The 16,724-nt window shown below is 41.9% G+C and overlaps 1 protein-coding gene across 3 annotated transcripts in view; it reads left to right on the forward strand.

Annotated features, from left to right (window-relative positions):
* Positions 1-2,633: 2,633 nt before the first annotated feature.
* The window catches only part of hivep1 (HIVEP zinc finger 1), a 59,510-nt gene continuing 45,419 nt past the window's right edge, over positions 2,634-16,724 (forward strand). Inside the window, exons 1-2 of one of the 3 annotated variants that reach the window (XM_071499860.1) lie at positions 2,634-2,757; positions 5,046-5,180. In XM_071499860.1, coding sequence (XP_071355961.1) covers positions 5,141-5,180 — 40 coding nt within the window. In that variant the 5' untranslated portion in view covers positions 2,634-2,757; positions 5,046-5,140. Of the gene's footprint in view, positions 2,758-2,834; positions 2,975-3,681; positions 3,815-5,045; positions 5,181-16,724 lie in introns of those variants that run through there. The other 2 variants (XM_071499858.1, XM_071499859.1) reach the window with 2 other exon arrangements.

Below are 16,724 nucleotides of genomic sequence, written 5' to 3' on the forward strand. Positions count from 1 at the left end.
ATGTTCAGATTCCTGGCTGTGAAAAGACAACACCTCCTTCCTATTCGTGTAGAAAAAAAAAAAAAAAAATCTTCCACTATTCAAATGTGCCATTTAAAGTTGCTGCAGTTGAAACAGGTGAGTCATAAAGCTCGACTGAGCCAGGAGTCCCACTCTGCAGTCTGTAGGAAGCCTGTGATATGATGGTGGGCGGCTGTCACACAATCACTTATTAATGGGTAGATTTGCCTCACTGCAGTAAAGTTTCTTTGGGTGACAGTGTGTTTCTCAGAGCTCCTTTCTGCAGCAACTGCATCTACTGACGTGATATGAAGAATTAGACACTGTTCGGCTGCAGGTTAGTTTTCAAATCTGGGTCATCTGTTTCTGCACGCAAGATTAAATCCAATACAAATTAACCTTTTTAAAGCAAAAAAAACCCCCATTGATAGTGTGCTAATTATATTGTGATTCTTTGTAAAGCGCAACAATATTTTTCATTGCGTGTTGTTGCTCTGTAAATACGTACTCTTCCAAAGAGCTGGCTACAGGGCGAATACTTTCAGTTCATTTACGCATTCACTGTATCTGAAAGTTATTTCTGAATATGTGTCAAAAAATAGCATGACCTTTTTCATTTGGTGATGTGTCATAGCTGGACCAACTCACACTCAAGGTGGCCATGTTTGAGCAGGACTGGATAAAAATAACAACATGGTGTGGTAGTGCAAGACACACCCGTGCTTCCAGGCGAACCACTGCCATTCCTTCTGCTGCTAATGACACGAAGATAGCCACAAAAAAATCGAGTAACACAGTCAAATAATAATCAACTTGTTTCAATTATTTTAAAGCGAATTATCTCGTTTAACAGATCGTTTTTTTAAACGGAGTGGGCTGTGGGAGACTGCCGATGGGGTGGCCTTGTTTCATAGTCTTGTCACATGTTTATTGAAGGAAAGGAGAAACTGAGCAAGACGTAAAATTTCCCTCTGTGCTCATAGGCCTCTTGTCATTAGCTCTGATACTAAACAGCTTATTAAGCTAAAGCTACACAGTGGAATATATGAGTTCGATCGGGGGAAACACAACTGAAAAAGTGGGTGTGAATTCACAAAGGTCACTTTGAAGTAACCTATGACGCTAAAGTGTGTTTTCAAACACAGAGCTTGACTTAACCTATAGAATTGTATATTTTGTGTAGCTCTCAACTAATTAAAAGACAAAATGTATATCCATTTTACAAGTACTGAGAAAATAAAGCTAAAACATGCTGAGATTTAGATTATGCAGACTTTTTAAATAATTATGGCAGATGAATGTGTTTACTTTTAATGGATGGATTAAAAGGGGCCCACAATCATACATTCATGTGCTACACCACTGGCCTATATATATATATATATATATATATATATATATATATATATAGGCCAGCAGTGTAGTGTAAACTTAAATATATAAGTTTTTCTTTATTCTTTGTTTGTTTTGATTTTTGGTGGAGACCCTTACAAAACTCATATAGAAAATAGTTAAAAGGTGATTTTCAAACAAAGGCTAATGTTAATATTATTCTATTAATGCAAATACCTTTGAAGATATTTAGTATAGCTTCGTATAGCTTCACTTGTTTGACAGGTAGTTTAGTTGCAGTAAACTAACGTGCTTTGCTGACTGCAGACTATTTGGACTGATCATGTTTTTCTATGTGATTCTAGAAAATACTGGCTGGAAAATCCCCAGTACTATTGTTCCAGACCTGTAACTCTATGAGTAATTCATATTTATTTCTTTAATTAATTTGTTATGGTTAGTGGATCCATCCATTCATCAATTTTCTGCTGCTTATCCGGGTACAAGTTGTGTCTAGTGGCCAATTGCTGACATTATTAGTAGTTATTTTTATATACTGCAGGGAAATAATGACTCAAATGTAATATAAATCTCAATAAATCCATGCATTTGTTGAGTAATTCCGGGCCATATCACACCCCTGGTGATATATTATGCTCAGGAGAGTATTGCACAGAAACAGGTATTAAATTACATTATTTTTGGTATTAAAAATGTCTTTAAAATTCTTGAACTTAACTCGGTGAGGCCCTGGAAATGAACAGGTCAAGCACATGGTTATATGGGATGACTAATCCTGTAAAACAGCCCTGCATTGAGACGGCTATTGAATCGCAGGAGGCCACAGTTCATCCATCTTTCTTTTATTATGATTATTTACAACCACAGCCCGCGGTCCTGGTGCAGAAAGACCCACTGTTGTGTCCCTGCTGCGGGTTTGTGCATGGGAAAGCCCGGTTGTTAGTGGCGGAGGGGCACAACGTGACCTGACAACAAGGAACCTCCGGGAAAACCGTCAGTCCTAAACTATGTGCAAGAAGAGAGGGTGGGGGGGTCCGGGCAAAGGAGGGGGGAGTCGCGACAAACGACACGACCTGCGGCTCCACAGCAGTAAACCAGAATCGACTCTTGCAGCGAGAGGAGGAGGAGGTGGAGGAGGAGGTGGAGGAGGTGGTGTTGATTTTTGACTGCGCTCAGGACGTGGAGTCAGTGTGGAGTGACGCGGCCGTCGGGAGCCCCCCCGCCGCCCGGAGAGGACACCTCACGGCCGGGAGGCGGAGACGGGACCCCCGCTGACGTCAGTGGGCCTGCCTGTTTCCTGCAATAGAAAGTGAGCGACAAGGTGAAGCCGAGTGTCCCCCCCCCGCCCTCCCTCACTGCACCGAAAGGTGCGTTTCAGCCCTGACAGTAGCCAAAGCTGCACCTGTGAGTATGAATAAATCCGCTCTGTGTGCGCTTGTTTTGCTTCTCCTGCGCGTGTTTTCCAGCCGGAGCGGGTTTCTGTCCCCGTGATCTCGGTCGCTGTCGCGGGCTGCAGCCTCAGAGAGGCGGACATGCTTTCCCCGCCGCCCGCCGTGTGTCTCTCCTCTCCGGCTCCGGCTCGCCGTGAACTTAGAGGGGTTTGTTGACCAGGAAGAGGCAGGTGAGCCGCTCTTCTTTTGACGCAGTGTGTGTTTTTTTGACTTGTGCAGCAAACCGTGCTCCGAGGAGCCGAGTTGAGTCTGCGGTGCTTTCTTCACTGCGCTGCCCCGTGTGTTGGCTCGTGTTGGGGCGGGTGTGCATGTGTGTGGCCGCAGGCTGGAGGCTTGTTTGCGGCGGGGTTTTGTTGGATGGAGAGGGACGCGTTGCAGGGACGGAGAGGGGTTTTCCCTGGCTCCTCCCTCGCTTACAGGGCGTTCACGTGTTGCAACGGGCACAAAACACGCTATTCCCACGCATTGTTTTTGCTGACTTCATTGCATGCAGTTTAAATCCCAGTTATTTCTTCCAATCTGCTGTTTATCACAATTGCACCCGATGGATCGAGCAAAAAAAAAAAAAAAAAAAAAAAAAAAAATGCTGTTCCGCATCGCTGTGTGTGTTTTATATATTTTTTCGTGAATCTAAGAGTCTTATTAATCATGTCACACCGTCAGTGCGTGGCTTTGCGTGGACTGCCGCCGCTCTGGCTTTATATAAAACCTGTGGTTGATCCTCAGGTGTAAACGGAAATCATTAGTCACCTGCAGGTGCATGCCAGCCTGACTGGGTTAAGGACATAGCGTTACAGCGCTGAATCACCGCTCTCCTGTCTGTATCAGGGTGTTTCCTCAAATATCTGCACACACACACACACACACACACACACACACACACACACACACACACACACACAGACAGACTGACAGACACACCGGAGAAAATGTGCACGTCTCCCTCCTCCGCCTCAGCCGCGCCGTGGAGCCTGCACCGAGGTGAAGCTGTGCAGCGCTGCAGGAGGCAGGTGAGCGTCTCTTCTTGTCCCCGTCGTGCGGCTTCGACTCGACCTGGATGTGTGTGTTTTTTTTTTTTGTGCGACCTGCTGCTGGCGCCGTGCACAGGGAGCCTATGCACCGAGGTGATGTCATTGCTCTAGCGCCACATGTACCAACTGTATGGAGAGAAAAAAAAAAAATCATCATCCAGTTGTAGTAAGTGTTATGTAATATTGGTGGTGGTGGGGGGACAAAGGCTGGTTCCTGAAGCTGCTCACTGCTACATGCATTGCTCCAGCAGGGTTAGAGGTGCTATGAGGACATGGTGGAGATGATGCAAGGGCAAGAAAGCATAAAAAAATCTGATTGAATTAGATATTTATTCATGATTTCCCATTTGTGCAGAGGTGAGCTTTTTCTTCTGTGGTGTTTATGCACATTAGGTGTCTCACAAAAGCCGTGCAGCTCTGTGGGTTTGATATCTTGGTAACATTTAACTTCAACACCCACCTTGTTTGCCTCATGTTGCTTCTAACCAAACCAGAATTTGCATGAAACCTATATCGAGCTTCTAATCTTTCGTTTTGATAAAAGGGCATCCAAAGGAATCAGATTGAAAACAATTCCATTGTTAAGGTGGGTTCAGTCATGGCTCTGTTTTGTTTTGACTTTCTGCAGCGATCTAACTTCAGCAGGGAGATTTCTCTGATAGTGCGGCCGCCCAGCAGCCTCAAGCGTTTCATCACCGGCGCACACAGGACCTCATTGTTTGCATCATTCGTCATCTGCGTTGACATTCGCCAGAGTGAAGAGCAGGCACTCAGTATCAACCGCTGACATGTCAATCACACGTTTCCCATAAACAGCAGCCGATCCTCCACCTCTCTGTCTTTTGTTTGAGATCAGAGTGGCAGATAGCAGCTGCTGCAGAGGTTATATTGACGGGGGGGGGGGGTATTCACACCTCCTCCTACTGACAGCAGACAGTATAACCCGAGTCCGCACTGCACATTATTACAAAGCAGCTCAGAGAGGAGAGGCCTGAAATGGAAAGTCCAGCCCAGGCACCTGTTTGCGGAATAAACTCAATCAGCGGCTCTGTCCTGGACTCCCAGACAGCTGCCAAGTGAGAGCAGAGGGAGACTACACACTGCAAGGCCGGCAGCATAGTGCCTTATTGATCTGTGGACTTCATGTTTAGCTGGTTCTCACTCCATATATGTGTGTGTGTGTGTGTGTGTTTTTTTTTTCCCCCTGTAGATGTTTCCAGACTGTGGCTCAGGAGTCGGCTCATCTCAAGGTCCAGCGTTAGAAACCGCTTTCTCCAAGATGCACCTGTGAACTGAGGCGGAAAGATGCCGCGCACCAAGCAGAACAACCCCAAAAATTTAAAAGGTGAGTTTGCAACTCCTGGTGACTCCATGTTTGTGGCCTGGGATGTGTTACCTAGCCTCCTTATTTCCTTCATATGTGTCCTGAAATCTCGTCAGGGAAACACTTGCGGCCGACTGAGAAACAGAGTTGTAGATGAGAGCAGGAGGTTTTCTGTCTCCGTCAGGTTGTTTTTGCAGTAACGGTAGTCATGGCGATGTGATGAAATACTAAAAATGACTTCATAAAATTCATTGATAAAACAGCTTGTCAAAGAATCTGCTGTGTTTGGCTGCACCAGTGTAGTTTCTCTGTGATTTCTGCTCCTAATTCAGATGCTTCCACATTGAAACCTTGAGATAAGTCTGTGTTGCCTCCATTTGCTGTTGTCGTCTTCTTACACTGCTCACAGACGTGATTTCAGCCCGTTGCAGTTATGTGTAAGTTCAAACATAGCTTTAGTTTGAACATGTTTTATTAATGCAGTAACAACAGACCTTGCATCATGTTTTAGCTGGTTGACATGAACCGTAACGACGCGAATATGAGATGTAATTTAGTTTTGAAGAAGCTGTTGTCATGTTATTTTTGAGCACTAAACCGGGATGTGTTCACAACATCAGAGGTTCTCTTCTTGGTTTGTAGCTTGAAGGATGCTTGGTTAGCGAGTGTTTTCGGCCCGTAAAGTGTGTGGCTGTCTCAGTTTGACCTGCAGCATTTTCTGAGGGATTGTGCTGAGTGTTTTGCTTCCACGGAGGAAATAAATTCATCATTCACTCAATGAGTTCTCAGCGTCTCCTGACGTCTTCACTGCAGAAATTAATGCTGCAAAAAAAAAAAAAAAAAAAAATCGGTCAAACAGCCGAGAATTGCACCTGTCACAGACAAAGAGCTCGAAAACACTCAAGTCTGGAAACTGTCGAGAAATGATGACGATTCTGACCATCGGTGTGACAGGAAAGGAGGAAACAACACTCTCTGCAACGAGGCTTTGATTTCTGTCAGGTTAGCGAAGTTAAATCGTAAGTGGAGATGGTGCAACTGGAGTCGAGTTTGGTGTGAAACTAACTATTTACACCGTAGCAGTTAGTGTTGATTTAACATTCAAGCTTATCTCAGACTAACTCTCAGCTGGTGCATCAGGCGTCTAACCTTCTCCAACAAAACCAGTTTGATACCATCACAGCGTCCCTCGCTGTTCGAGCCAACTCCTCCACGGTGGAGTCAGCAGCAGCATGACTGACTCTCAGCCATGTTCCTGCTGCTGTGTGTGGCAATGAAGTAAATGCATGAACACACACACAAAAGACCTGTCATCACATGAAAACTTAAGCCGCTTTTATCATCAACAATACGATGTGGCACACCCCGTCGTATCTCAGCATCTTTCTGGTTTCATTGATGACGACAGACTGTGTTGGTCTTTGTAAATGCAACATCTCGACATACTGCGGCTGCACTGTTTGCCGCTGATCCCCCTCAGTGGCTATAATGTGGTCATACAATGGATGTAGTCGTGAATCTGATGAAGCCAAGGTGTCAAGTGCAGACGTGAATTTCAAATGATCTCGTGAGTGTTTTAGCTTCAGTAAAAAAAACAGGTTGATTCTGAGGTGACTCTTCACTGATCCTCCTGCAGCAGCAGCGGCAGCAAACGCAGAAACACAACAAGCTGCATTAAAAGTGCAGCTCGACTATAACGGGGCCGACAGCTTATTGAAGCATATTGACATGACAGCATCTTTCCGTGTGAATGCAGAGTACCAATTGGCTTGAAGGATTTCGTGTTATGTTGAGAATTGACAGATTCACGTGTCAACAGACGTTTGCAGTTCACAGATCTCTGAATTTGCAGCGTTACATGCTGGGTGTGAAACTGTGCATCACTGCCATTCCCCAGCAGTCGACTCACAGAGCAGATTTCCTCATGTCTGCGAGCAGCAAGCCAGAGTCCCTCTGTTTATTTATCATATAAACACTTCCTGTGCGCTGTTTTTTTTTTTTTCACTGAGCTTACTTGGCCAAACAACATAAATAATTAAGTTTTATAACAGTACATTACATCGGCCAACAGAGGACGAGAGAAACAGCGGCCAAATGATACTTGATTCTATTTTTAATGGTGACTGTTCCCTTGTTTCTGGTGGTGCAGACAACAGCGCTGCAGCTGCTGCAGAGCTCTGGGATTTTTTTTTTTATTGAGGGTAAAAGATCTGGATTTGAAAAGAGCATAGTAGGCAGTGATTTGATTGGGATGGACCGTCCTTGATTCAGGGGAGAAACTTTTAAATGAGGGGGGGTGTCTTTATTCCTGTTGTCTGTCGTAGCTTGTTTTGATTTGCATCTCTTTGCAGTTGTTCTGCGTCACTTTGTGCTTGTTCTGCATCTGTTGCCTTTTTTGTTGTGCTTTTGCGTCTCTCTGTAGGTGTTGTGCATCTCTTTTTAATCATTTTGCGTCTCTTTGTGGTCGTTTGATCAACTTTCCAACAAGAGCTGTTAACAGTCACTTCATACAGAGGCTCCTGTCAGCGTGTGAGATGTGTTAACTTGAACTCGATGTAACTTATCATCTCCAGTTCTGGTGAAATTTCTCACTGAGTCGTGAGCAGTGCTCACTTCCTTATCTTCGGATAACTTGTTGAGACATTTGTGCGTCTTGTTGTGCCTTTTGACCTAGTTCATCACCTCTCCTACCCGGGCCTACACTCAAGGCTTTTCTTTCATCAGACAGGAAATGCTAATTGCATGGTATGCTATCACATGCTTAAACTCTGCTGTGGAGAATGTCTTCCCCTGGAAACTCAGAGAACCCTCCCCACGCTGCTCAAAAGCCATCACATCACGATGCTTAATGCCTCTGACTAGCTTTCAGCTAAACGAGCCTTTAACACAGTATTTTCTTTGCTTAATAACGTAGCAGTAATTAATCTTAGTGCGGATGTGAAAGTGGTGTTTAATTCAGTCGTCTGAGTTTTGGCTGGATGAAGGGAAGCCTCTCCTCGGGTCTTTTCTGCCTGGGAGGTTTGGCAGCTGTCTGACTCCGGTATAAAAGAAACCACACCAACATTTTTCCTCCTGGGCGTCTGAAACCTGACTTGACACACTTTGTCCTGTCGGGGGACACAGAGAGCGAATTGTTTTATGGACACCAGCCTGACCTGGCTGCACTGCTGACAGCTATCAGGTGAATGTAAGGCGGCACGCTGCTGTTGCTGGTTACTGTGTGAGAGGGGAAAGGGGAGCCTGTCGGGGGGGGGGACGAGTACGAGCTTGCAATCAGTGAAGCTGCAGCAGGAGCTCCAGACTAAACTCCACATGAGCCATGACCAGATATTATCTTCACTTTTTCCATTTAAAAACTCATGAATACAGTTCCACATTATTTCAACCATAATTTGCAAAAAACCCCAATGTGAATTTTATTGAATAAAAAAAGTAAACGCCATTACTCAGTAGTTATAATCTGATATTTTGCAGTACAGCAGCCCTGCAGTGAAACTTCACCTCAATAACCTTATAATGATCCGTTTCACCTGTTAATTCTCTACTGAAAGATAAATATCATAAAACTCTGCAGTTAAGTTTCAGGAGTGAAAAAAGGACTGTGGGCTGAGTGTGATGTGTTGGAATAACTGCAGTGAATTTTCATGTAATTTGATTAAATTTGAATACCAGCGTGAAATGGACCACATCATCATTTGAAATGTGTTGGTACACAAACATAGACAAGCAAACTATTTTCAGATATATTAGTGAATTATGAAGAAGCTTGTGTGTGTGTGTGTGTGTGTGTGTTCTCACGCTCAGGTCTTCATCCTGTTTATCTCGCAGTGTTTTGTGTCATGTTGTCATGGTTTCACTGTCATTATGTAGAGTCTGTTTTACAGACCCCGGGTCAGCAGATAACTGCTGCAGTGCTGTAGCTAATGAGGATCCTGATAAACTAAACTAAACTGTAAATGACAAATTGTTAAAAAAAAAAAAAAAAAATATATATATATATATATATATATATATATATATATATATATTTATATCCGTCACAGTTTTGCAGAGCATCTTCAAATGTTGTATCCAGAGACCCAGAGATATTTAGTTTACACTGATATATGACAAAGAAAAGCAGAGGCTGGAATGAGAGAATATTTGTTTTACTATTTTTGACTGAAAACAACTGAAATGATTAATTGATTACAGTAGTTGCAGATTATTTCTCTGTTGATCAAGTAATGGATTAGTCGACTCACAGTTTCTGCTCTGAATTCAGCTCTGTTATCGTGTTTTCAGGTCTGGAGTGTGTGGCTGCAGTCAGAGTTGTGATAATTACCAAAATCTAGATGTATCACAAAAAATAATAAATAATAATCTAACTGATATTCAAAGCCTTACGCCAACTCTTTTTAAGTGTAAAACAGAAACCAATGTTAGTTTTTAATTACATCCTTCCTGGAATCATGAATGGGGATGTAAGAAATGTGTTTGAAGATAAACATCACATGCTAACATCACATCATGATCCTGCTGAAAGTTTATAAATCATGATGAGGAATCCTCTGGAAACAGCCAGACTGTTGTCGTTTGTACAAGTGAAACTAATGAACTGGTAACCTGATGTGCATCAAAACAATCGGCAGAGAGGAAGGAACTGAGTCACGGTTGTTTTTCATGAATCTTTGGGCGACTTTGGGAGAGCATTCCTGCCTGTATTTTTATCTTAACCATAATAAACCATAACACACTGTAAACAGAGTAACAGAGGGGTTCGCCCGCTGTTTTAAACTGCATACTTTGTTACTTTCTGATCCCTTTTTTTTCCTCTCATGAGACATAAGGAAAGAAAACCCTGCTCTCAGGTGCTCAGTGAATCTTTCACCCTCGAGGGACAGTCATGAGATTCATTCATGAAACCTGACAGCTCATTAAAATAAAGCTTAACACAGTAAAAAGCTTCACTCTGGTCTTAATTTTTATAAACTTTTAATGCTGTTTTTGCAGCATTTTTCCAACCCTTCCTCGTCAGTATATAGTTAAAGTGCTGCAGTGTGTGTGTGCGCCGTGAGGAATGATCCTATGACGCAGTTTGTGGGTAACAATGCAGGAAGTTAGGAACTCCTGTGCCCCTCCTCTGAGGCTTTGTTTACTTTTCTCAAACAGCTGGTCTCTAAGCAGCTCTGGAGGGATACACAGTGGTTTCCCCTTCGCACAGAAACACACACACTCTCTGTGCACATCGGCAGAAATTCATAACACCGTCACCAACGGGAGGCAGAGGGCCGCCATGCAGGTTACTCCCCCCTCCACCTCCCAAAATTCACGTTCAAGTAAAATAAAAATAATATGTGAAAAGCTGTTACGGGTAATGACAGAAGTTTGTTGATGCACAACCGTTCTTTTTTTAATATCCTTAAAGGAGAAATTTGTAGGTTTGGCTATTGCTACATAGCTAATGTTAGCATAAACAGCTGTTTACTTACCAGTCTGGCCAAGAGCTTCAGACAGATGTTGGTGGGAAAAGGAATGAAGTTTGGTGTTGAACTCACAATATTTCTTCTAGACTGGTAAGCAAACAGCTGTCAATGCTAACGTTAGCTATGTAGCAGTAGCAACACTTACAAATTTCTCCTTTAAGAGCAGCAGGAGTTTCCTTTGTTCTGTGGTTGTTCGTCCATTCACCCGTCAGAAGGTTTGGATCAGATTCAGAATAAATACATTTTAAGTCCAGGTTTCAACCAACAGCAGCACGTAAAAAGTTTTGTTATGAGTGATCCTGTGCTGTCGGTGCGGTTATCTTGGTTTGCTCTAAACTGTGCGGTTTTTGATCTGCTGTATTGTTTTGATCATATAACGTCATGACACTGTTGAGATGTGTTGTAAAGTGTAACTGTGATGGTTTTTCTTTAGAGAGAAAATCACCTGGAACAAATATTACTAATCTTCACGATGCAATAAGTGTAATGTAACTATCTGAATTTAAAAACTGTTGAAATGGAAGTATCGGCATTATTTCCATGATTTCACATCATTGCTTTAAGTGATCTGGAAAAAGAGGAAGTTAGATGCTCGTCCAATAGGTCCTCTCTGTGAAACAGTGAAATATTAGGGTTTCCCATGCAAGGTCGTTCTTACTCAAACTGAACAGTGCATTTCCGCCAACTTTATTTTCTGTGTCACAAATATTTCTCAGTGATTAAAAGTGAGATTAAACGTGTTGCATCCCACACAATCAAACTAACCAACTTACACCTTTGCAAACCCACAGAGTATTTTACTGACTTTTTAACCCGGGGGGGGGGGGGGGGGGGGGTTTCCATTGAAGCAGAAAAAATCTCTGTGGTTCATGTATCTTAAAAACATTCTTACATTTTGTTCCACTCAGAAATTGCACCTACTGATATTTCAGCCATAAGTTTACGATTTTAGCTTATATTTACAGAATATCAGCTGTATGTGAGGTTCAGATGTAGTCAAAAAAAAGGGTGTGGTTAAAAAAAAAAAAAAAAAAAAAAAGAAAATCTGGAAACTGGAAATTGGCTGCTACTGGAAATATGGAGCTGACTGCCCAGTTGTCCCATGAAAAGACGTCACTGCTGCACCACGCAATCCTGCAATAAAGTACAACAAAACACCCTTTAAATACAGTGATTCACTCTCTCTGGAAATTAAAGTTGTTTGCTTCACACTTCAAGGGAATGTATTTGAAAATAGCTGGAAGTGATTTCTGATGGCATGACACTGAAGTATAATTTAGTTTGAAGTCTGTCGAGCATTTCTTTCTCTTGACACGGGAAAAAGGCGAAAGGAAAGTGTGAAATCACCTATTGAAAATTTCATCTTTCCAAGGAGGCTGTGTCTCTAACACCCTGAGTGACAAAAAGGTAAGAGATATTTCTTTTTTATTTTTTTGCAGGTAGAAAATCTAAATAGAAAACAATTACATAGAGAGAGACTCTCATGCTCTAAGGTTAGGAAGCAGAAGGTTAAAACGTCAGTAATCGCTGATTGTGAGTAGAATAAAAGCTCTTTTCTCTTCAGTGAAGTGATTTTTAACTGTACAACTGCATGGACACCTATCAAAATCCACAAGATGATAATAATAAGATAAACAAAAGTGTATTTGTTGTCATGAAATTAAAGAAATGTATAGAAAATGTACTTAAACTGTTGTCTGTGCTCATGGTTTGCATCCTGTATGTTTAAATAGAGCTATGGGCTGTGCATTTCTAGACCAGGTGAGGAAGAGCAGCCACGAATGTCCTTTCCGTCCTCTGCGATGGCACCGGCCTCCACGGCGTAGTGACGAAGGACGACCTGCGCCATCTTCACCTTCTTCAACACAGACTCAGGTGTTGCTGGCGTCAGTTCGCTGAAGGTTAGTTCTGACAGCCCCAGAATAATTGTACCTGATGGACTTTCAGGTTTTCTTCACCGATGGTGGCTTTTTTAGTTTTCAGATTTTCTCATGAACTCCTGTTCTGACTCTAATGAAGACAAACTGACTCATGTGTCGTGATTTTCTGTCACTGACTGTAGTTTCAGTCAGATCTGGATTTACAGATTATGAATATCTAAACATTTTCTTTTTGTGATAAGATAGACTTTGTTTAAACTTTGAAAATTACAAGAACGGATGCACAGTACTGATAAGATAGCAGTGCTATACAATGTACATTATGAACACCTATTATACTTTAAAAGTGAAACATATATACACCAGCTTAAGTCGTGATAAAATGAAGTGAGACAAGGAATTTGCAATTAAAAGTTGCAGATCTTAAAGATGGTGCAGTCTTGGCAGATGTGCAAACTTTGAGTATGTTCTTGTTAAAGTTACTTCAGTTTGTATGTTACCATGTCTGTAAGTGTTTTTTTATTTAATAAAGTAATTTTAGTTTCCATTTGTGCTGCTTTTTAGTTGTTTTTAAAGTGAATGCATTCATTTTCTTTAAATATAAAAGTTATTGCTGTGTTGTGGGATGAGTGGCCTAGTTAGCTGCAACGGAAAAACGTGACCCAGAGTTAAAACCCACTGATTTAGAAATGAGTGCACTTTATTAATTTCTGACAATGTGCCCTGTAAGCTGCGTTTCCTCCCTCTCTTCATGCGTTTAGTGTGTGTCATCAGTTTTTCTGTAAGCGGCTTCATCCAGACAACACCTCCACGGGCTACGTGGTGCCTGTCGTCCGTCCGTCTGGGTGGCGTTTGGTTTTCCTCTCCCCGCTCCTCAAAGTGCCCCTGAAAATGCCCAGACTTGTTAGCAACACCAGTGTTTATAGAACTGACTCTGCATTCCTCTTGTCTTGTAAAAAGGCTCCTCTCACCGAGGCCCAACAGGTCTGGTCCCTCTGCTTTAGTGGTGCACACGCTGTGTGATAAATGGTGAACAACTGCAGTGAAAGGGGGGGCGCATTTAACAAGGTGGAAAATGTTTACCCCGTAAAGCCGATGCAGGGAGACTGAGATGGAGTTTCCCATCCCTCCGACATCCCTCACTGTGCTGACACGGATGTTTATGCACAGAAATAAAGTTTGTGTATCCTCGTACGTTCACCTGATGATGGCTGATTAACGTTTAGAAGGATGGTGGAGTCATTGTGATTTAAGCAGGTGCTGAATTGTTTTCAGGAGCCAAAATCTGAACCACCTCAATAATTCTTTAACAAACGGCCACAGTTTCCTGTTAATGATCAGCCACACATATGACCACAGTGCTGACGGTGGCTAAATATGCAGGGTCACAATCACCTGCCCCGGCACTAACCCAACAAACAGCCCGACGTTGGACATGGAGTTGTTTGTTTTGTTGCTTTAAAGCTGCAGAACATGACTGGCCTCGTTTTGAGGAGCTTCATTTAAGCCTCTGAAGTGTCTCATAATGACGCTCAGAGAGGCTCGTGATGCCTCGTCTGTCGGCTCTTTGCCCTGGCCTTGTGCCTCGTGTCAGAGGTTCCTCTGCAAATCCCTTTAAATGTTGCTGTCAGACCGGGGCTGGGGTCTCATGTACCACAGCACTGGTCCAGCAGCTGTTTAAACTGTACAGAACTGATGAGCTCGTTGTAGCAGCTTCGTTTGTTATCATTAAACTGAATTTAAATTTGTTTTTGGCAAGTTTCTTTTGTCTGGTGTACGTAAGGACTTGAAAATGTGACATTTAAATGATATTTTTCTGATAAATTAGTGTTCTCCAGTTCTTCTGACTGACAGTGGCTTTACTCATAATACTGTTCAATAGCATTGTGCAGAAAGGCCCAGAATAATTTAAATTATATTATTGGATTATATATATATTATATATAAACGTACATAACTTTTAATGTTGTGGCTGATAAATGTGGTCCTGATTTAACTACTTTATATGCAGGGTAGTTTATGAATTCATCACAAACTCATTTTAACCCTCATGTACCTACATCATAATTTATTTGCTGATATAACAACAATATATTTTCCTATAATCTGATTCTACAAAGTAACAAGTAACTACAGCCTTCAAACTAATGTGGAATATGTAGTAAAAGTATAAAGTATCAGAAAATGGTGCTACATAAAGTACAAGTACCTCAAAATTACACTACTTGAGTAAATGTACTTGGTTACTTTCCACCACTGCTCATAACAGTGATTTTTCAGTCTGGTTATTTGCCAACATCACAACTGGACCCATAAGGACAGACAGCTAAAGTTCATCAAAGTTAATATGAGGTAGCTTCTACTTTCCAAACAAAACTCAGAGCTGAAGTCTTGACACGTCCGGGTTAACCTCTGTTCCAGTCTCTCATTCAGGGTTTCTTTCAATTGTCTTTATAAAAAAAGCTGTTTATTCTAAGACAGATTTTTTTGTTCACATTCGTAAAACAAACAAAGCTCGTTTCTGAAGTCTTTTTTTTCTTTTTCCTTTGTCTTTAGTTGTAATCTCTTCTATCTAAGAACCTCTGCACCATGTTTTCATTAACCTCGACTCAGCTCTTTTTTGCAGCTGCAACATTTAATTATTAATCGCATTCAATAAACAACTTTTTATCACATTTCAAAAAAACTCCTCATCTAAACATATGAACCGAGCCACATGACACACTGGTTAATACGCACTGATTAAGGCTGTAATTTTAGACTCTAGAATAGTTAAAAATGTCAATGGGATTTTGAATGAGGTTTTAAATGGTAGTTTTCACTCTGCATGTCTGTACATATTTAACAGCGCAGCAGGTCTTCCCAAATGTTGAATGATTTAAATGGACGGGAGCCATTAAAACAGTATGTACGGTAACACATGCTCTGCGACTATGAAGCTTAGAGGCTGTTTACACAAATCAAAGTATTCAAATTTCAATCTGATTTTAAATCTGCTGTAAGATAATGACCGTGCCCTACTGTAATTTAGACTGTTAAAAACCCATTTTGCTTATGTAAATGCCTGAGAGGTGCAGAGAAAGAGTTAACATCCTGGCCTCAGCCAATGGATTTTTACATGTTGTGTCATGCTTAGGCAGCCAAACCAGTGTTTCCGTACAGTCCCTTCAAATTACAGTGTGTGAATGCAGAGAGATTCACACAAAGGGAACTTCTCTCCCAGAGGCAGGAATAAACTGGGGTTTTAGCAACAGTAACTACAACAGACAGGCTGAAACTAGTTCAGGGATGTCTGTTTAACTTGGTGGTAACCTCAGAGAAGCTTTCACTTTGACAGAGCGGCCGAGCTGGGACAGGGAGGAACCGGGGAGGGAGGAATTTTTATGGCCATATTCTGTGTGAATGAAATTGAATGTGATGAAAAAAAAAACCAAAAAAAAAACGAAGGTTCACTTTGCCATCATGAAATGTGGGTTAATGTCTATTCCTTCTTTTTAATGGAGGAATAAAGGCATATACTTTAGTGCTTTTTCACCGTGTGCTGGCTTTAATGGCAGGCACATCGTCTCATAGTTCAGACGCTGCAAAATGAATTTTCAATGATGGAAAATGTGATTATCAGAGACCAGGAACTTGCACCCTTTTTCCATTTTCTGTGAACTCTAATTGTGAGGTGCATCTCACAAATGTCAGTGTTTTTAATCACTGTGGGCTCTTGCTAAGTGGAGGGCAGTCACTCGCTGACAAATCAGCCCCAAGGGTAAACTGCACCATGGTGGCGAGGAGGAGAACCTCCCCAACATCTGGTAACATCTGGTTCAGAGGAAACCAATTTGTCAGTTGACTAATTTGTGAGGATTTCAGGTGGAAGCCATGTAATTATTATTGTTATTATTATTATTTGACATGGACATTTGTAAGGGTTGATGAAGTTGTTGTGATTGTGTGCTCAGTGTATTTATTGCAAACTGCCTACATTTGAAAGATTTTAGATTCAGAACCAAACATCACATCCTGTTTTCACTGCTGGGAATCAGAGCTGCATTAATTAGTTTGTCCTGAAGCTGAAAATTAATTGACAGCTATTTTATTAATCAATTAATCATTGTAAGTTGGTTTTAATGACAAATACACCGTGGTTCCATGGTTTCAAACCTGCTGCTTTTCCTTGCCTCACTCTGTCGTGAACTGAATGTTGTTGTGTAGTTTGTGTTGTGGGT

Source organism: Trachinotus anak, unplaced genomic scaffold (assembly GCF_046630095.1).
Source record: "Trachinotus anak isolate AG129_WGS33_773 ecotype Australia unplaced genomic scaffold, CSIRO_AGI_Tana_v1 ptg000016l, whole genome shotgun sequence".
In the NCBI taxonomy this organism is placed as follows: domain Eukaryota; kingdom Metazoa; phylum Chordata; class Actinopteri; order Carangiformes; family Carangidae; genus Trachinotus; species Trachinotus anak.